Source organism: Oryza sativa, chromosome 4 (genome assembly GCF_034140825.1).
Source record: "Oryza sativa Japonica Group chromosome 4, ASM3414082v1".
In the NCBI taxonomy this organism is placed as follows: Eukaryota; Viridiplantae; Streptophyta; class Magnoliopsida; order Poales; family Poaceae; genus Oryza; species Oryza sativa.
This window is the reverse complement of record NC_089038.1, coordinates 352,877-372,427: the sequence shown is the minus strand read 5'-3', so window position 1 is coordinate 372,427 and position 19,551 is coordinate 352,877. Positions and strand designations below refer to the sequence as shown.

Sequence of the window (19,551 nt, the reverse complement as noted above, 5' to 3'; positions counted from 1 at the left end):
TTGTGTGTCTCTGATCAATGTTGGTTCTGTAATGAAGCTGGCAATGCTCCTTTTGTTAAAAAAAAAACCATTTTCTAGAATCATTTTGTCATCAGCTAGAACCACCTCGACTGCAAAAGGAATGTCTACTTTGCCTCCCTCACCTCACGCCCCTGGTTGAATCGCATCCTTCAATCGCAAAACTAGGTATAATCTGTCCTCTAACTCACAAGAGTGTTGTAAATTAACTCCCTCAGCAATATTGGTCGGTGGTTTTCGTTGACGTGGCCCAATAACATGATCAACCGGCTGAGTTAGCACGTGGAGCCCATATGTAAGTCTCCACTTATCTTCCTTCTCACCCATCTCTTCTCTCTTCCCTCCCTTTCATCTTCCTCCTCGAGCTTCCAGCAGCAGCTCAGTCTGCCAAGAGGGTGGCAACGGGCCGCCGGCGACGAGTCGGAGCCTGGGAGGGCGGCGGCGGCTCCTCCTCCCTCCTCTCTCTCTCTCTCTCTCGGGGGGCCATTAGAGGTGGGAGGGTGTTCTACTGCTGTTGCTACCTCTCCAGCGTTGACTCGGGACAAGGAGCGGGCCAACGGTGTCGTGTACCCACGGCTTCAGCACCGGCGATTCCCCCTCATGCACGACCTCCCCAACCGCCTCTGCCAACTCGGGAAAGGGAGCGGGCCGACGGCAGTGGCCGATGGCATCGTGCACCCACGCCGGCTTCAGCGCCGGGTGATTCCCTCTAACGCACGACCTCCCCGACCGCCTCTGCCACCACCGAATCTCTCCTCCTCTATTATGCCGCCAAGGGAAAGCTCGGAGCCTCGGACCCAACGTGGTGGGGTCTAGCCATGCCGGGGTTGGGCCAGGCGGCAGTGGGGTGGTGGGCACTCCCTCTCCTCACGGGCGGTCATCTCCCTGGTGGCTGCTGCTGCTAGCCACCGCCATCGTCGCTACCGCCTTGCCGTGTTGAGAGGAAGGCGGGGGAGAGACGAATTGTGGGGATTTGGGGAAGAACAGAGTCGGAGGCCAGCGAGCCCCTCCCCTACGTGCGTGGCGTCCCCGCGTGCGCCTCGACCAGCAAGCCCCTCCTCACGCGTGCGCAGTGGCCGGCGAGCTCGCGGAGCGCTACGACCGGCAAGCCCCTCCTCCTGCGCGCGCCGCGACCGGCAAGCCCCAGCATCTCGCTCGCTGCCGCCATCCCCTGAGAGAGAGAAAGGGTAAAGAGGGAGGAGAAAGGATAACTGACATGTGAGCCCGAATTTTTTTTATTTCTACTCACTGACATGTGGGCCCTATTTAGGTTTGTATTTATTTTATTGCAATGTAAGTGCCACGTCAATACCATATGGGATGAAGAGCAAGTCAACCCATCACGTAAGTGCTACGTAGGACAAAACCGCCTCTAAAACCGTCGGAGGAGTTGATTTGCAATGGTTTTGGAAGTTGGGGGACTGGTTATATCTGGTTTTGCGGTTCAGCGATACGATTCAAGCATAGGCATGAGTTGAGAGAGGTAAAATAGACTTATTCCACTGCAATATGAAGGGTATGTCGGATTGCACGGGCCATTAGGGCCCATTTCTTTTACGGCCCAGTAGGCTGATTGTAAGGAGCACAAAAAAAATCAGATATAAGAAAAGAAGAAAAAAGAAGGAAAAACTTGGGAGGAGGCGAGGAAGAACCGAAGAAGCAGCAGAGCAGAGATCACCTGCGATTGCGAGGGGAGGAGGCAGCGATGTGGCGGCGGCAAGTGGGTGCCCTTCTTCTCCGGCACCGATCCACGCCTTCCTCCACCCTCCGCCACCATCTCCCCCTCCCCGTCCCCGACCAGGTAACTGTATATCCCCGATCCGTCCCCTCTCACGCATTTCCTCAAACACCTACTCCGCATTGTTCGCTTTCTTTCTTTCTCCTTTGTTCCAGTGCTGGATTCATTCTTTCTTTCTTGTGCGCAGAGCCCACCTCTCGCTTCCAATCTTCTGCTCCGCCTCTTCACTTCTCAATCTGTGAGTGCCCACTCTCTCCATACGTCTTGCAGCTCTGCTGCCCACTGCATGCCAATAGCACCCGCAATTAATCCTTTCTTTCTTTCTTTCTTTACAGGGAGAGGGGGGTGATGGTGCCACCAAGCCCTTCATTGCTTTCGTCTTAGGTACATCTTTTCTCTTTCCTACTCTTTTTTTTTTTTGCCTCCTCTCATGATGCCATGATGATGATGGTCAATGCAACCCAGCCAAATTCGTTCTTGCTAGAGCACATTCAGAATCCTTGTCTGTAGGGCCTGTTTGGCAGGGCTCCAACTCCTAAATTTAACTCCAAGAGCTGGGTCTAGAGTTGAGATGCGGAGCAGCCTTAACCAGATCTTTAGTTTATTTTAGGAGAGCACTCCAACCCGCTCCAATCCATTTTTGGATGGAGCTGGAGCTTTGCTAAACAAGACCTTAGTCCTAGTCAGGCCAATTGATGTTATCAGAAAGAAAGAAATGTTGCCAATTCCTCATCCTCACATCAACATCCTGCTGCATGTAGGGGGTCCCGGGAGTGGGAAAGGTACGCAATGTGTCCGGATCGCTTCTGATTTTGGGTTTGCTCATTTGAGTGCTGGTGACCTTCTACGGAGTGAAATTTCAACTGGCAGTGAGAAAGGGTAATATTGCTTTGTCATCTAGTAGTAATTGTTTCATTATGCACTAGATCCAACATACTAGTGCGCTGGTTTTTACTCAATCAAATGGCCATGCTGCATTTCAGGGAGTTGATCTTAAATATAATAAAAGAAGGGAAGATTGTTCCATCAGAGATTACTGTTGAACTGATTAGAAAAGCTATGGAATCGAGCGATGCTAAAAGGGTTCTTATTGATGGTTTCCCAAGGTGTGAGGAAAACAGGATCGCCTTTGAAAGAATAGTAAGTTCTGTTTCACTATTGCTTTACAGACATCGGGTTTCCAATTAATTCAAATAGTTCAAAGGGATTTACATCCAGGAGTCCCATCAGTTCTTTCCTCCAACCTTTCGGAAGGATGCATATGCAACTCTTGTTCTTTTCATACAAAGCAAATGAAGGAATAAGTATGTGATGCTTCACAATGATGTGTTTTACAGGTCCATTGAAATAGTGGCCAGTCAATGTGAATGCCTTGCATCATCTAGTAATGGTATCATTATTTTTTTCACTTGGTTGCATTGCATGACAACCTAAGAAGACCTAGCACATTAATTGAGATGTGTTAATCATCGCCCATTCATTGATTTGATTTCTATAATGCTACTCAAATAAATGGTTTTTGCATTATTCCTGTTCTCATATGTTGATGAATTACTTTTCTGAAAAATTTCAGACTGGAACAGAACCAGACCTTGTGATTTTCTTTGACTGCCCTGAGGATGAGATGGTTAAACGTTTACTAGGCCGTAACCAGGTTGGCATCAGTACTTCCTATTCTAGCTTCTGGGCTAAATTGCACTAGATATGTAACTGTACTTAACAAACATATAATATTAATGGTATGCTCCATCTTTCCTTCTTTCTCCTGCTGGAATTGATTTGCATACATAGAACATTTTTTTTTAGGATAACGCATGACACTGCTTATTTCCTTCTCACAAATAAGAGTTTCTTCTTTGAATTTAAGAAAAGAAATACTAACGTTGTTTCTTTTCTAAATTAAGGCTCATAAAACACACATAAATCTAAATTACAGGCTAATGATTGCAAATCTGTCAAGTGATGCATTAATGTAATGTTGTTTACTCTAAATTATATTGGAATCCCTGGTTTTTTCTTCTGTTTATCTTTTTTCACATGTATGCCTTTTAGGGACGAGTGGATGATAACATTGAAACAATCAAGAAGCGCCTAAAGGTGTTTGAGAGTCTAAATATTCCTGTTGTTGACTACTACACTTCAAGAGGAAAGGTTCACAAGGTAATCTGTCTGTTTGTTTTGCATGTAGTTTCCCAGATGGTATTTAGTTCTTTTACTTTTTGATTACCCTGCCTTCTTCCCTTTGCTCCAAAATTTGACCTGTAAAGATTCATAATATTGGGCTTTAAATACAATTGTCTGAATTGCCAATATTCAGAAACAAATTATAAATGATGGGATATGCCCATTCTCAGAAATTCTGATAGGATGCATTTTCCTTGTATGTGCACTGATATAGTGGTAAGACTTCGATTTTCTATGATGTGGGTGAAAGATAGTGAGGTTAGTGATTGATTTGAGGATAGTGAGTGATTTTACCTGGTAGATTAGAGCCGTGGCTTATTCCAGTTATTTTCTTCAGAAAGTTATACAAACAAGGATTATCTCTAGAAATTGTTTCCACTCTATATCATTGTTAAGACATGGAGGTAATCAAAGAATACTTTTTGAATGACATGTAGATAAATGCAACCGGAACTGAAGAAGAAATCTTTGGAGCAGTCCACAAGCTGTTTTCCTCCTTAAGGTAAATCGGCTGTTTGACATGTGAAATCTTTGCGACATAATTTTTTAAGGCACCACATATATGGTGGATCTGGGTGTATGCATTGCATTTTACACTGTGCGTGCTCCTCCTGGAGGGACTGCATTCTTAGAGCAGGTTTAATAGTATAGCCAGCAACGGGCTACAGAAACTCCAACTCAGCAAAAAAAAATATTTTCTCACAGTCTATTCTCTCTCATTGAGGGCATTGGGAAGCGTGCAAATGGTGGGAAAAGTTTGCATCTGCAGCATGCATGGACGACGATTGGTCATGATGCTTTTTCTACAGCTGCAGCCCGGCGATAGATTAAGCGCCGGCTACTCTCTCTCTCCTGTTTTCTCACTCTTCCATGTAGGATTTATCTTAGATGAATAGTACTACCGCCTGCTGACTGTAACCTATTATACCTGCTCTTATGCTACCCAATTGCTTATTGGTTATTCTCTAGTACCAAACTGGCTCTGTATGCTTGCCAGTTGCCGTGTACTTAGGATATTTTAATCCTACGAGTCAAACTACTCTCTATATGCCTCCTTGTTTACAGGTCAATAAATTGAGAGATGCTACCAAGTTGTTTTCAAGCAACATTTTGTCATATATTAAAGCTCTCAATTATGTCTAGGCTGATGGGGTGGGGGATGGACCATACAAATTGTTGCTTGTAGGTAGAAAGAGCTCGACTTTTATGATTCTGTGCCTTTTGTGTTGATCCTTTTCAATAAGACATGCTCACAAGCAAAAATGAACAAACCACAAATATCTTCACTCTTTTGGTCCTGATGGCAACATCAGCATAAGAAAAGGACTAGGTGCTACTTTATGTTTTTGTTGACTCATTGAACTTCTGCTTAAAGCTAAATCATTGACTCATGTAATTAATAACAGTAACACTTGCAGGCCCCAACTTCAGAATACAGGGACAATTTGCTATTATAATATAAAGACAAGTTCCAATCATTTGGCAAACATGTACTCCCTCCGTTTCAAAATGTTTGACACCGTTGACTTTTTAGCACATGTTTGACCATTCGTCTTATTCAAAAAAAATTTGTGAAATATGTGAAACTATATGTGTACATGAAAGTATATTTAACAATGAATCAAATGATATGAAAAGAATAAATAATTACTTAAATTTTTTGAATAAGACGAATGGTCAAACACGTACTTAAAAAGTCAGCGATGTCAAATATTTTGAAATGGAGGGAGTAGCACGAATCTCCTATGTAGCTTGCTAAGTTTCAGCAGGGGAAAAAATCATTTTGATGTAAATATTAGCTTGAGCATATCCTGAACCAAAGCCATGAACAACAGAAGTTTGCTCTTTTCTGCAGGTTTTGAGACTTTTGTCTTCCACATAAGCAGGGGCCTTTGGCTGGAAGGACATCTTGTAGGAAGACCCACTTTGTCTAGCATCCAAAAGTTCTCTCTATTTCTCTCGTGTTCTTTTGGAAGCCTCACGTCTTTATTAAAACCATTGTATATATGTTTCACTATTATGAATGCCACCTGGTAATGGCTGGTGCTGACCTTCACGTTATCCTTGTCATGCCACAGCATGAAGAAGCATGAACAATAGTATGCTATTGTTGCACAGTGCTGTAACGCATTTTGGTCACAATAATCCTACAAACCTTTTGCTATTACCTTGGGTAGTCCTATGGTAGGCGAATGTAGTTCATGTATGACCACTATGATGATGACCGATATTAGGAATAATGTTTGTTTGCTTGACGTTTTGGTTGCCCTGTTGCTGGCTGGTACTCCTTCCGTCTCAAAATATAAGAGATTTTAGATAAATGCGAGACATCATAGTACTACGAATCTAAAGAGATGGAGTGTGTACCAGATTCGTAGTACTAGGATATGTCACATCCAACCTAAAATCCCTTGTACTACTCAAGTATTTGGGACAGAGGGAGTAACTAGTACTATTGGTTTGGGAATTCAGAGATGAGAGTCGCCGGAGGCAAGCAGGTACGCTGGCGTTAAGAAATAAAGATTCAGTTTCCTGCCGGTGAAGCGGTCTTGAATGAAAAGTTTCCTGGCCGTCTGGATTATTATTTTTTGGTATAATCTTCTTTCTTGAACTATCTCTGTTGATTCTAGTAGTATATAGTAATATGAACTAGTATGAACTAAGGGGTGGACTTGTAGCAGCTGTGTGCTGCAGGCTGCAGTTAGCCGGCCGGCATATCTTTGTCAGTTAAAGTAATCTTAAACTTTTTTTTTACTTCGATCCACAGTAGTTGATGAGATGATTAATCTGAATGAGCACAGCTCCATTGAAGGGGAGATGAGATGGATAGGTTGAAGAAAGAGACCTTCAGGCCAAATACTCCTACAAAACAACAAAAAGTGACATCATTTGCAGGCAGAGGCAGGCCGGCGCTTGCACGCTAACAAGTGTTCAGTTGATAATTGATGGATGGAATCATGGAATGCCATTTGAGATGTAGCATTCAAGCCATATCTTGACATATATACCTTCTTGGTGAAGAATGCACGCTTTTATTATTCATTTTATTCCTTTTTTTTTTCTACAGACTGATATTCCTATATGAACAAGAAATAACATCGCAGTTAGCACCAAAATTAAACAACGGAAGGATAGAGCCAAATTCAGAATTTCAGGCATTCGTACTCAACACACTAGAGAGTCACTCACTGCCACTCCCTCCGTCCTAGAATATAGCAACCTACGATCGAATGGGTAGGATATGGGTAGGATACGTCCCATTCGATCCTAAGTTGCTATATTCTGGGAAGGAGGGAGTAATTAGAGAGTGGCAACTACCAAGTATAGTATTAGTGATACTCCCTTATTGTAAGTGCAGCCATAATTTTTTGTGCCCAATTTTGATCGTCTGTCTTATTTGAATTTATTTTTTAAAAAAATTAAAAACGTAAGTCACGTATAAAGTATTTTATTCGTGTTTTATCATCTCATAACAATAAAAATACTAATTATAAAAAAAATCAAAATAAGACAGACGATCAAATTTAGGCATATAAACTCATGGTTGCATTTAAAATGAGACGAAGGGAGTATATAATTAAGGTGGATACGCATCTCAGTACCTCCCTAGTCATTTGGACATAAGCCCGATCCCTTCTTTGTTTATTCATTCATTCATTTAAGAAATAAAATGAGGCTTAACTAGCTAGCTACATTTTATCTGATGGATGTCTACCAACTTGCATGTCCATTAAAGAAATTCAAGCTGCATATAAAGTAGTTTAGACTACTTTTTTCATCCTAGTGTAGTTTCTAAGTTTCCATTCCATTTTATCTCGTGTTTGCAGACAACTAACGAAGACAAATATGTATGCATCGTTTTGCTAGCGGGCCGGCTCGGCTCGGAAATGTCAATCCAAATATATAAATAGCTAGCATCAGAAATTGTTTATACATGTGAATGCAGGATTAATCTTAATCAACTACCTAACAACTAGGGTCTCGTGCCGTAATTAGCTAGCTGTCCCTGTACATAGCTGCCTCTCGTCTTCTTATGCAACAAACAAGGAACGACGGATGTGATTTTTCCAGGATGCATTATTGAACAGATCCAAAATTGTAGCCATGAATGTTTGTTAGTATCTCCCTTGCCAGCCCCACTGGTAAGCCTGAAATCTTGTCAGGTATATGGCTTAACGAGATATGCATCTCTTTGTTAATTGGATCTCTAACCCAAAATTACTAACCTATAGATGTTCAATAGGTCTTTTTTTTTCCTCCTTCCAAACATCATGAATGGAGTAGCTACCAATACAAAATCAGAAAAAGTTAACAAATGGCAAATTTATTGGATCATTCGAAATAAAAATGATGAAAAGAATAATCCCTTCATTCTCACGCACTTGCAACGACGTACTATATATTTATCTAAATTGATGTGAAATACTCATTTGGAATTCCTGACCTTGCTCCAAATGTCACACCGTCATCTATCCAAAACAAACGGCCAAAGCTACCCACCCCAAGACAAAACCAAAAAAGCAATCCCATCGTATCAAAATTATCGAGTTCTGCATGTATAAAAATTTAAAAAAAACATTAAAATTATCAAGTCGGTATCGATTTGTTGGATCTTTCTTTGTTGAAAAAAACAAAAGAATCTCACACATAACATAACATAAACCGGTATATAAACCCATGGAGGAGATGATTCCTCACACACTAACTAATCAACAACGATAATAATATCCCATTCCTTCCTTCCAATTTGAGATTAGATTAGCGGAGGAAGGAATGGCCGTGACGGCGGAGGTGGAGTCGTCGCCGGCGGCGACGGGGAAGCTGCGGTACAACTCGCCGCTGGTGCAGGTGTCCCTGATCGGGTTGGTGTGCTTCTGCTGCCCTGGCATGTTCAACGCCCTGACCGGGCTCGGCGGCGGCGGGCAGCTGGACCACTCCACCGCCGACAACGCCAACACCGCCCTCTACTCCTGCTTCGCCGTCTTCGGCGTCCTCGGCGGCGCCGCCCACAACCTCCTCGGCCCGCGCGTCACCCTCCTCGCCGGCGCCCTCACCTACCCGCTCTACGCCGCCTCCTTCCTCTACTACAACCACCACCCCTCCCGCCAGGCCTTCCCCGTCACCGCCGGCGCCCTCCTCGGCGTCGGGGCCGGACTCCTCTGGGCCGCGCAGGGCGCCATCATGACGTCATACCCACCCCCGTCCCGCCGCGGCTCCTACATCTCCCTCTTCTGGTGCCTCTTCAACCTCGGCGGCGTCCTCGGTGGCCTCCTCCCCTTCTCCCTCAACTACCACCGCGCCGCCGACGCCGCCAGCGTCAACGACGCCACCTACATCGCTTTCATGGCGTTCATGCTCCTCGGCGCGGGCCTCGCCCTCCTCCTCCTGCCGGCCTCCAGGATCGTCCGCGACGACGGCAGCCGCGCCACCAGGATGAGCTACTCCTCCGTGTCCACCGAGGGGTGGGAGATCCTCAAGCTGTTCGCCAACTGGAGGATGCTGCTCGTCCTCCCCGCCGCATGGGCCAGCAACTTCTTCTACACCTACCAGTTCAACAACGTCAATGGCCGCCTCTTCACGCTCCGCACCAAGGGCCTCAACAACGTCTTCTACTGGGGCGCCCAGATGCTCGGCTCCGCGGCCATCGGCTACTTCCTCGACTTCGGATTCGGATCCTCCAGCAGGAGGAGGAGGGGCCTGTGCGGGGTCGCCGCCGTCGCCGTGCTCGGCACCGCCATCTGGGCCGGCGGCCTCGCCAACCAGCTCCGCTACGCCGACGGCAATTGGGGGGAGAGGCTCATCGATTTCAAGGATGGGCGGCGGTACGCGGGGCCCTTCCTGCTCTACTTCAGCTACGGATTGCTGGACGCCATGTTCCAGAGCCTCATCTACTGGATCATCGGCGCCCTCGCCAACGACACCCAAATCCTCAGCAGGTTCCCTACCTAACTTCATTCATTTCTAACAACAATTAAGTCACCAACAAATATGATATGGCTGAGTTTTTAATCTCTTTTGTTATTATTATTATTAGTATTACCTCGTACTGATGACTAAGGATTTGTAGAACAGTTCAAACTGTTTGTGGTTTTAGTATGTTATTTAGGATGGTCAATTAACAATCAGATTAAGATTGGAATCGGATAGCAGACCTCCTGCTTTACGGCTCAGAAACACACTCTGCTTGCTGGAATCTGACTCTTTTCCTGTTCAAACATACAGAGCCATAATTAAATAGAAAAAAACAATATGTTTCTCTGATAACTAAAGAACGTGTATTCGATCATCCTGGTCGCAGATTTGCAGTGTTACAATTGATAAAATAGTCCATTTAGTGTTTTCTGAAACGAAACCAGTTTCGCTTCGCTGGTGATTATAGACATATAGAGAAAGCACTGACACTGTACATTGTATAAAGGGGGAAAGAAAAACTAAAGACTCCTCTTGATTTTCGTTTTTGTCGGTGAACTCTTCAAATTTATTGTTCGTTTTCAGTAGTGCCCCTAGCCGGATATGATAATTATTGGTATGTTCCATTTCATCTGGCATCTCAATCATCATGCATTTCGAAAGGGTGTGAGCTTTTCAAGTAAGGCATGTAACTGAAGGCTTGCGAATTTTAGATTCTTTGGGCTATTGACCAACATGAAAGAGACATGCTAAGAAAAGCAATGCGTGTCTCTATCCTCTATATCCCTGTGGTTTGTAAGCTGCCACCTGCAAGCTTGACAACAAAAGCATCATTTGATCTTCTTTTTTCCTGCAGAAATTAGCTGTTTCTTACTGTCTGTAACTTAATTGTACAGCAGATTTACCCTCAGGATTCTAGTATCTTTACATAGCAACCGAAATTCCAACAATAAATTTGAAAGTGTACGAGAGAAAAGGATTCTTATCCAATTAGCATTTCCTTTAAAGTTACTACCATGATTGCTCTGCAAAGTCATCCGTTTCAAAAGTGAATCTTTGAATGTTTGCTGTGTGTGTTAAAAGTTTTGCCAAGTAAAGAGATCCAACTGATGGTTGTAGAAAGATCCATCTTTTAACTTTTAAATATGCATGTCGAGCAGACCAAATCACAAAAATACTTGTCTCAGTTAAATGTGTATTTTGTGTGCAGATATGTTGGATTCTATAAGGGAGTGCAAAGTGCTGGAGCAGCTGTGGCATGGCAAATTGATACCCACAAGACAAGCCTAATTTCGCAATTGATTGTGAATTGGGCGCTTACTACCGTGAGCTACCCCTTGCTTGCACTCTTGGTGTTCTTAGCTGTGAAGGAGGAGGACAGTTCTGTTTCTTCTGTTGAGGATGGCAAAGAGAAAGATAGCAAACTGTCTGCACCAACCAGCTTCCACTGAGGAGATCTGGAGTTTTTTCAGTGTGTTCCTTCCTTTGAAAGTACATTTTAGAAATCAAAGGAGTAGAGTGATTTAGGGGCCATGGTATAGAAAGTAAGTTTCCTCGATGCAATTTTCTTGGTGTTTACGTATGTGTAGCTTATTGTTTCAACTGCTATGAAAGGTAGCTATGGTTTCAGGCTTTCATCTGCGAGATGGTGGGTGGGTTGTTCATTTAACTCTTCATTGTAGGACATGATTATGATCCCCGGTGTAGCTTGGGCAGATAGGAGTTCGAATGCCGATGGGCAGAGCATGACGTTGAAGCGGATATAAGAAACCAAACCTACCATAGAAGAAGAGTAAATGATATAAACGCCAAAAACCAAATTCTTCTTTAATAAGAAAACCTCAAATCTGATGGAGTTCAGTCTGATCAGTATATATATATTTTTAGAACAAAGGGCAAAAGCCCTCCATTTCCATTAAAGAAATGTAGAAATTTAAGGTCTTAAACCCGAGAAGAAAACTCCCCCCAGGGGCTCACATGGAGCAAACAAAGAAGAAAGAAAAAAAACAGGATGAAATGCCTGAAATAACAAACTGTTTTTTACTAGAAACCCCCCTCCACTGCTATATAGAGCAAGCCAAAAAGACCATCGATCACAACACAAGATTTCATTTCGTTCTCCAGATCTTCTTGCTCTATATCAGCTATCCAGTAATCTTCTCTATCCCAGGTGCCATCCAAATTGAGACTTGAAGACTTCACTTGCTATTTGCTTTAGCAATTGAGCTCCCCACTGTAACTTTCTTCGCTTTTCCTCCGAACGCTGTAAAATAGACCAGTCAATCATTAGTGCACAAGCATTATATAAAACATCAGTTGGATTATGTGGTAAAATTTGATCGAAACAAGCTTTGTTTCTAGCTTTCCAAGTGGCCCAAATTACAGCAGCCACACCAACCAACATTAACTGTTTTGTGGTTTTGTCACAAGATCGAATCCAAGAGTTCAGCATGTGTTTCAGGTCTTTGATCTGTTTCATTCCAAAAGCACAAATCACAACGTTCCAGGTGAACCTTACTATTGGACATTCGAAAAATAAATGTTGGATTGTCTCTTTTTGTTCACAGAACTGGCATAAGTTGTTTCCTTTTTTCCACCCCCTTTTTATCAAATTGTCTTTTGTTAGAATACTCTCTTTTAACATCAACCACATGAAAATCCTAACTTTTAAAGGAATCTTGATTTTCCAGATTTTCTTATGTATACCCCCTGTCATGGAGGATGTTTCCTGAAGTTTCAGAGCTCTATAAAAGGATTTAACACTGAACAATCCATTTTTTGTCAGATTCCACACAACCACATCTTTTTTATCATTTAAAGTCAACTGATTGCAAGAAGCCTTAATTCTGTTCCAATCTGCTAGTCTATCTCCTACTAAGTTTCTTCTGAAAGTCATTTCAGTCCAACCTATCTCTTTCACCTTAGCCAAAGTGATATGTGGTTTGTGAGTTATTCTATACAAAAAAGGAAATTGCTCAGCCAGAGGTTTGCCACCTAACCAATTATCTTCCCAAAATAAAGTGTTTTTTCCATCCCCAGGTTTCTTTGTACAGAATTTGAAAAAACTGTTTTTCACATCCATAATCCCTTGCCAGAAATGAGATGCCCCTGGTCTTAATTTAGTAGCAGCCAAGATGTTTTTGAATAGATATTTTTGTCTAATCAGCTGCTGCCACATGCCATCACTAGTCTCAAGATTCCATATCCATTTTCCCAATAAAGCAATATTCATAGCCTCTAAATCTAGAATGCCCAAACCCCCTATTTCTCTAGGGGAGCAAATAGTGTTCCAATTAACTAGATGATACTTTCTAATCCCTTGATCCTCCTGCCATAAAAATCTTCTTCTTAAAAAGTCCATCTTCTCCCTTACCCCTATAGGAACTCTAAAGAAGGATAACATGTATAAAGGAGTGCTACTAAGACAAGCATTGATTAAAGTCACCCTTCCCCCAATCGACTGAAGATTTCCTTGCCAACATCCAACTTTTTTCTTCAGCCTGTTTCCAATCTTTATTCAAAAGTCGTTTTTGATCAATTGGAAAACCCAAATATCTCATGGGAAACCCCCCACTGTTGCAAGTAAAAATTTGGCTGTACAAATCCTGTTTTTGTGTTGCTGCCCCCAGACAGAAAACCTCACTCTTATTAAAATTGATTTTGAGCCCTGATCAGTATATGCGTCGGTTTGATACATAGTTTTATAAATCTGAACAGCAATCACACTGTCTCATCATTATTTTCGCACAAGTTGTTCGTAACATATATCACATCCACACCAAGGATCAAGCCTGGATTCAGCATTAGTTAACTTATTGTGTTTTTGACATTTGATGGACAGAGTCTCCTGCATCAAGCATTCAGCTGTCGCTCGCTAGTAATACATGTAATTCATTTTAGTGAAGGCGATGAGTAGAGATTACACCGTGAATTTGCAGACACCTTGCAAAGTGATGATGGTACAAGTTACAGATTACAAATAGTTAATTACACGACAACAAATGAAACATCACAAAAGCACGACAGACAGGAAGGAGCAATCAAAGTGATCAAACACATAAAGGTGAACAATCAAGAGTGCGAAATTTTGAGCGAATTTTGGTTTGAGCTGTCCTTGTGGTTGTAGGGTTGAGGGACGGGCTTCCTGAACCAGGGGATCCAAACGGAGGTCCTCTTCTGGTACAGCTTGTAGGCCTCTGCTCGGTGCTCCTGCTTCACCATTCGCCGCTCCACCAGCACGGTGACATAGCCAAGGCACAGGCTGTTCACAAGCGGCCCGACCACCATCCATGGCTGCCCGATGTTCCAGGCGAACAGGTACAGCCCCCACCACCACAGCTGCTCCCCGAAGTAGTTGGGATGCCGCGAGTACCGCCACAGCCCGGCCTCCATGGTCAGCACCGTGGGCTCGCCGACCTTCTTCAGCTTCTCGTTGGTGGTCACGAACCTGTGCAGCTGCGTGTCGGCGAAGTGGGCGATGACGATGCCGGCGAGGCATGCCATTGTTGCCACGACGTCCCAGGCGCCCCATGGCTGGGTGGTGGAGTGGATGGCGTACATGGGGAGGCAGATGCCGATGAGGAACACCTGCTGCGAGAGGTAGACGGCGAAGAAGGACATCCACCACCACGCCCTGCCGTACTGCCCCCGCATCTCGGCGAACCTCCAATCCTCCCTCTTGCCCCATTGCCACCCTTCCCTCCTCAGGTAGTTGTGCGTCAGCCTGGCGCTCCACACCCAGGTGAGCGCCACCGCCACCGCCGACCTCGCCGTGTCCGCAACCGCGGCCGGGTGGGCCCGGTAGTAGTGCAGCAGCATCACCGGGATGACGGTCCAGTACAGATCGATGAGCTGCAACAAACAAGGCATTTCGTCAAACAGGTTGCGGGCAAAAGCAACAGAGCAGTGAAGAACACTAAAGTCTAGAGAGGAGGAAAAGAACTGACCCAGTGGTTGGAGAGGAGATTGCCGATGAGCCAGAAGAGGAGGTCAACGTTGAAGAGGAAGAGGAGGTTGGCGACGAGGAGGGGGTGGGCGGCGCACCACGACGACACCGGGGACGGGGTGGTGGTGGGGCGGACGAAAGAGAAGAAGAAGAGGAGGGAAGGGAGAGGGACGAGGATGGCGATGACCATGTTCTTCACGCCGGCGGCCATGGCCTCGATTGGATTGGATCGATGCTTCTGCTTCTTCTTGTTGAGAGTTGAGAGGAGTGTGGAGTGGAGGGGATGACACACAGACTTTTATAGCTCGCTCGGTGTTTCACTCTGGACCTCAGTGAAGTACCTCTGCATTTGCCCCAAATGTAAGAGTTAAAAAGAAAAGAGTGAAAAATACTCTCATTTTATTATCAGCCCCATTGTTTCGTTTATTCGGGAATAAGCTAAACATTATATTTGCAAACGAATAATAATTTGTGAATAAATTTTTTATATATGTGTTCTCAGTGATCTAAAAACAAAGGCTGAAAAATAAACTTCAATGAAAAATAAACCAAAGTCAACTCTAAATTTAAGGTTGAAAATTTAAATTTTTACTGATAAGTATAAGCGAAAAGATGAGACCGTATATATTTTCCTTAAAACTTATTCAAAAAATTGAGTTGTGCTATTGCCATTTCTCTATCTGGGTTTGTTCACTTTATAGCCATTTTTAACCTTTCAAAATTTTGGTAATGTCAAGTCTTGGCAAGGTAACAATCTAAACATAACGTACCAACATAATTCTACTAATTTTTATTAATTTTAGAACCTTATACTCTCACAACTTCTAGCAAGAGATGAAAAGGCTTCAAAACAAACACTACCAAACCTTTACTTTACCTTACCAAAATTTGGTAATGTAATATTTTACCAAAAACTTGGTAAGTTTTTTTTTAAAGAAGTGAACGAGCCCTACTTACTTCAGTACTCCACTGAAGTACTCCTGAATTTGCCCGCTAATTTAAGGTTTAAAAATAAAAGAGATATATATATTTTTTCATTCTCACTATTAAAAAAATATTTTTTTCCTAAAAAAGTTGTTCAGAAAATAGAGCTGCGACTATTGCCGTTTCCTTGTCTGGAAATTATGTATGTTCAAGCTAATTTGTATTACGGAGTACTCCCTCCCTTTCACAATGTAACTCATTCTAACATTTCCCACATTCATATTGATGTTAATACTATGGTGCTATTGAGGCTCTTGTAACCACCCTTTCGCATTAGTAGAACTTTTAGAACAATGGCTGATATCAATATATATCCTAATAGTATAATATTACTGAGTAGAGAGAGGGATCGTCCGTAACATTGGTTTGTACTCCCTCCGTTTCACAATGTAAGTCATTCTAGCATTTCCCACATTCATATTGATGTTAATGAAAATATGAATGTGGGAAATGCTAGAATGACTTATATTGTGAAACGGAGGGAGTACAAACCAATGTTACGGACGATCCCTCTCTCTACTCAGTAATATTATACTATTAGGATATATATTGATATCAGCCATTGTTCTAAAAGTTCTACTAATGCGAAAGGGTGGTTACAAGAGCCTCAGTAGCACCATAGATTCTGGGTTCGACTCTCCATGGGAGCGAATTTTCCAGGATTTAACAACTTTGTGCTTTCAGTGGTAGGCGACGTATCCGTCGACAGCGAGACGCCTGTGATTAGCGAGACGCCTGTAGTGTTTTCGTCAATCTCCAGGATGGATTTGCCGGACCAGTCTTCAAAGATACTTATAGGGATAGGGTTTACGTGTGTGCGTTCATAGGGACCGGTGAGTGCGCATGCGTTATGAGTATCTGCGTTGTACTGTGTATTCTTAAAAAAATAGTTCTACAACTAATAGTTAGTAGTATTCTCTGCTATTATCATCAGGATACATCATATCAACCATTGTTTTAAAAATTTTACTACTAATAGTCGATGCGGTAGTATAAATATATCAGTTATCCTGTCAGTATAGAACATTGTAAAACACTTCAATATTACCTTTGCCAAAGTCCAGGTGCTACTCCATATTAGGTGTTAAAAGATAACCTCAAATCATTAGGGACTTAAGCAGAAAATAATCAAGGCAGGGAGGTACAAGATGATGATTAAGATAGCTAGGATGCAATGTGGGTCTAATGATGGGTTTTAGTGCGACCACACTGACAGACTGAACTCTCAAGGTTGCAGGTGCAAGTATCTTGTTGCAATCTTGATTATGCACTTCCTCCGTCCATTCCATTTTAAATACAGCCATGGTTTTTCACATTCAACTTTGGCCGTTAATCTTATTTGAAAAATTTTTGAAAAAAGTTTTAAAACATAAGTCACGAGTAAATTACATTCATGTTTTATCATCTCATAACAACAAAAATACTAATTATAATTTTTTTTAAATAAGACGGATGGTAAAAGTTGGACGCAGAAACTTATGTTCCCACTTAAAATGGGACGGATGGAGTAATTTTTTTAAACAATTACGCACTTAATTAGGGAAGCTTTTGCTTACCTGAGTGTATTGAACTCTGAATTAAATGAAGCATATATATGCATTCTGAGAGTAGTGCGCACCTATGCTTACACACACACACACACACAACACAACACAACACAAGCTGCAGCCTACAGCTAGCTGGTCCCTATGTTATTTCTGAATGATATATGAAATGATGAAAAGGTTACTTTGCGTCTTCGTTTTACTACTTTTAATTACTCCCAGCTTAGTTGGCCTATCCCCTAATATATATGATACTGTAATTATTAATTAGGCAACATGAAAAGATAGATGCATCTCGTAGCATTGCTGTAAGATTTGACACTCAAGTTTTGCCGAATCTGAATCGCCGCCGCGCATGAACAACTTTTAGGTTCATCTTTGTCCTTTAATCATGTGCAGCTATAGATTAGTTGCATCCTTAATTTGGTCCCTTGCAGATTAACAACACCCAAACTTTATCTTTCAGGCCGTAATTAAACTGAGGACTGAAATTAAATACATTTGTCCAACACCAATTAATGGATGATGATTGATCTTGACGGCCCGATCGTGCGATATATATAGCCCATCAAGTCACGCGCCGGCTAACTTCATGATGCTCTCACCATGTTGGATATTGCTTTGGATGATTCTAAATTGCCATGCCGTGTTGCTTTTGAATAAAATTATATATACTTCTCAAGGGAATTAATAATTGAAACCATAAAGCTTATTTGGGATTCGACAAAAACTAATTTAGACTGGCCTGGCTGGGCTAAGTAAAGCCGCACATATATTGAGGATATTCTTCTAGCCCAACTTTTGTACTCCCTCCGTCTCATAATACAAGGGTTTTGAATTTTTGTTTGTATTGTTTGACCACTCGTCTTATTCAAAAAATTTGTGCAAATATAAAAAACGAAAAGTTGTGCTTAAAGTACTTTGGATAATAAAGTAAGTCAAATAATAATAATAATTTTAAAATTTTTTGAATAAGACGAGTGGTCAAACAATACAAGTAAAAAACTTAAAATCTCTTATATTATGGGACGGAAGAAGTATATGTAAATTCCATCCATGGTATTTATGAGGACAAGACACAAGCCATGGGCACTTGCAATGGATGATGGGACGGATTATGCACTATTATTTTATATGGATAAATTAAATATTATTTAGTGTAAAACAGGCTGCAGCTTATACAGAATAAACTATCGAAATAATGCCGATGTAGGGTTTTTTTTTAATTAAATCGTATTTTTAAAAACGTGGCAAAAATAATTTGCACGCAATTTGGTCCGTACAATCTAAAAGTCATATCACTATCAAGCCCTTTGGATATTCACTTACGTGTATACGATGAGGGAACATGCAACAAATAGTTCCTTGGGTGCAATAATATCGGTAATTTCAATAAAACTAGTGTTTCGTACAATATAAATAATAGGGGATTACTAAAATTTGCACAAACTTTAGTCAAATTATTCGATTGTGCCCCTCTTCTCTTCCAAGAAGCACCTGTAAAGCCTCTAGCGAGGATCTTTTTTGGGAGGGGATTGGGTCAGGGGCATGTACGTAAAACTCTAACTTTAAAATCCACATTAGAGCAAATTTAATAGTTGGGTTAGGTGTTACAATGTAAGAGAATAATTTCCCCAGGCTTAGCTTAGAGGGATATCTAGGGAGGTAGTGTGCAGTGGATGTGTGGTGATGCCGTTGAAGCCGTGGGCGAGGTTGCAAGAGATCGAGTGGTTCTGAATCTAGGCGTTTATTAGAGCCATCGATCAGGGATTTCACTTATGATGAAGGAGAAAGAGGGCAATGGGGTTGATGCAGTGACTGCACGTTAGCAACCGCACACAACATGGAGCGTCCATTTTTATGATCAACGGTCTAGATCTATGTAACCATGAACAGTGCGCTCGATCCAGACCGTCCGATATGTATCCGACGATGAAACTGCTACTGCTTAGGTTGCAAATCCAGACATGTATGTGCAAATTTTGATTATTTTTTTAAATCAGTCAATTAATTAGGCCGTGTCTAAGTAACAGTAGCACATATATAAGCAAACTTTGGTCTCATTGGAAACAGGATACTACACAATCTCTCATCACCTGATAAAATTAGGCTATGATAAACTGTCGTTCTGTCATCTGTACTCTGCCATTTCATTTGTCAGTGCATATTCTAAGGCTGAGTTCTTTTGAGGGATGAGGAACCGTTCCTTTCAGCACGTAAAACGAATG

At 42.3% G+C, this 19,551-nt stretch overlaps 3 protein-coding genes across 5 annotated transcripts; 2 read left to right on the top strand and 1 right to left on the bottom strand.

Annotated features, from left to right (window-relative positions):
* Nucleotides 1–1,637: 1,637 nt before the first annotated feature.
* LOC4334909 (UMP-CMP kinase 2-like) lies at nucleotides 1,638–6,195 on the top strand. 3 transcript variants are annotated; one of them, NM_001419064.1, is made up of 9 exons: nucleotides 1,638–1,819; nucleotides 1,944–1,994; nucleotides 2,092–2,140; nucleotides 2,518–2,635; nucleotides 2,740–2,896; nucleotides 3,330–3,410; nucleotides 3,809–3,916; nucleotides 4,378–4,442; nucleotides 5,796–6,195. In NM_001419064.1, exons 1-9 carry the CDS (start codon nucleotides 1,724–1,726, stop codon nucleotides 5,800–5,802), a joined length of 732 nt encoding a protein of 243 aa, NP_001405993.1. In that variant the 5' UTR covers nucleotides 1,638–1,723; the 3' UTR covers nucleotides 5,803–6,195. The 3 variants fall into 3 exon arrangements, with proteins under 3 accessions (NP_001405993.1, NP_001405994.1, XP_015637025.1); NM_001419065.1 differs by lacking the exon at nucleotides 5,796–6,195 and adding an exon at nucleotides 4,646–5,081; XM_015781539.3 differs by lacking the exon at nucleotides 5,796–6,195 and adding an exon at nucleotides 4,665–5,056 and having other exon boundaries at nucleotides 1,651–1,819.
* Nucleotides 6,196–8,636: 2,441 nt separating this feature from the next.
* LOC4334908 (UNC93-like protein 1) lies at nucleotides 8,637–11,487 on the top strand. Its single transcript, XM_015777907.3, has 2 exons — nucleotides 8,637–9,876; nucleotides 11,061–11,487. Exons 1-2 carry the CDS (start codon nucleotides 8,714–8,716, stop codon nucleotides 11,299–11,301), a joined length of 1,404 nt encoding a protein of 467 aa, XP_015633393.2. The 5' UTR covers nucleotides 8,637–8,713; the 3' UTR covers nucleotides 11,302–11,487.
* Nucleotides 11,488–13,769: 2,282 nt separating this feature from the next.
* Nucleotides 13,770–15,066, bottom strand: LOC4334907 (uncharacterized protein C594.04c). The gene is made up of 2 exons (XM_015778523.3): nucleotides 14,797–15,066; nucleotides 13,770–14,701 (listed from the first exon to the last, which is right to left on the bottom strand). Exons 1-2 carry the CDS (start codon nucleotides 15,004–15,006, stop codon nucleotides 13,922–13,924), a joined length of 990 nt encoding a protein of 329 aa, XP_015634009.1. The 5' UTR covers nucleotides 15,007–15,066; the 3' UTR covers nucleotides 13,770–13,921.
* Between the last annotated feature and the right edge of the window lie 4,485 nt (nucleotides 15,067–19,551).

What these genes read in the sequence shown, in the direction of transcription:
- LOC4334908 (XM_015777907.3), top strand. Translation starts at nt 8,714, where the DNA reads ATGGCCGTGACGGCGGAGGTGGAGTCGTCGCCGGCGGCGACGGGGAAG. An exon ending in GACACCCAAATCCTCAGCAG is followed by an intron (nt 9,877 to 11,060) that starts GTTCCCTACCTA and finishes TTTTGTGTGCAG; the next exon opens with ATATGTTGGATTCTATAAGG.
- LOC4334907 (XM_015778523.3), bottom strand. Translation starts at nt 15,006, where the DNA reads ATGGCCGCCGGCGTGAAGAACATGGTCATCGCCATCCTCGTCCCTCTC. An exon ending in ATCTCCTCTCCAACCACTGG is followed by an intron (nt 14,702 to 14,796) that starts GTCAGTTCTTTT and finishes TGTTTGTTGCAG; the next exon opens with CTCATCGATCTGTACTGGAC.
- LOC4334909 (XM_015781539.3), top strand. Translation starts at nt 1,724, where the DNA reads ATGTGGCGGCGGCAAGTGGGTGCCCTTCTTCTCCGGCACCGATCCACG. An exon ending in GCCTCTTCACTTCTCAATCT is followed by an intron (nt 1,995 to 2,091) that starts GTGAGTGCCCAC and finishes CTTTCTTTACAG; the next exon opens with GGAGAGGGGGGTGATGGTGC. An exon ending in AAGCTGTTTTCCTCCTTAAG is followed by an intron (nt 4,443 to 4,664) that starts GTAAATCGGCTG and finishes TCTCTCATTGAG; the next exon opens with GGCATTGGGAAGCGTGCAAA.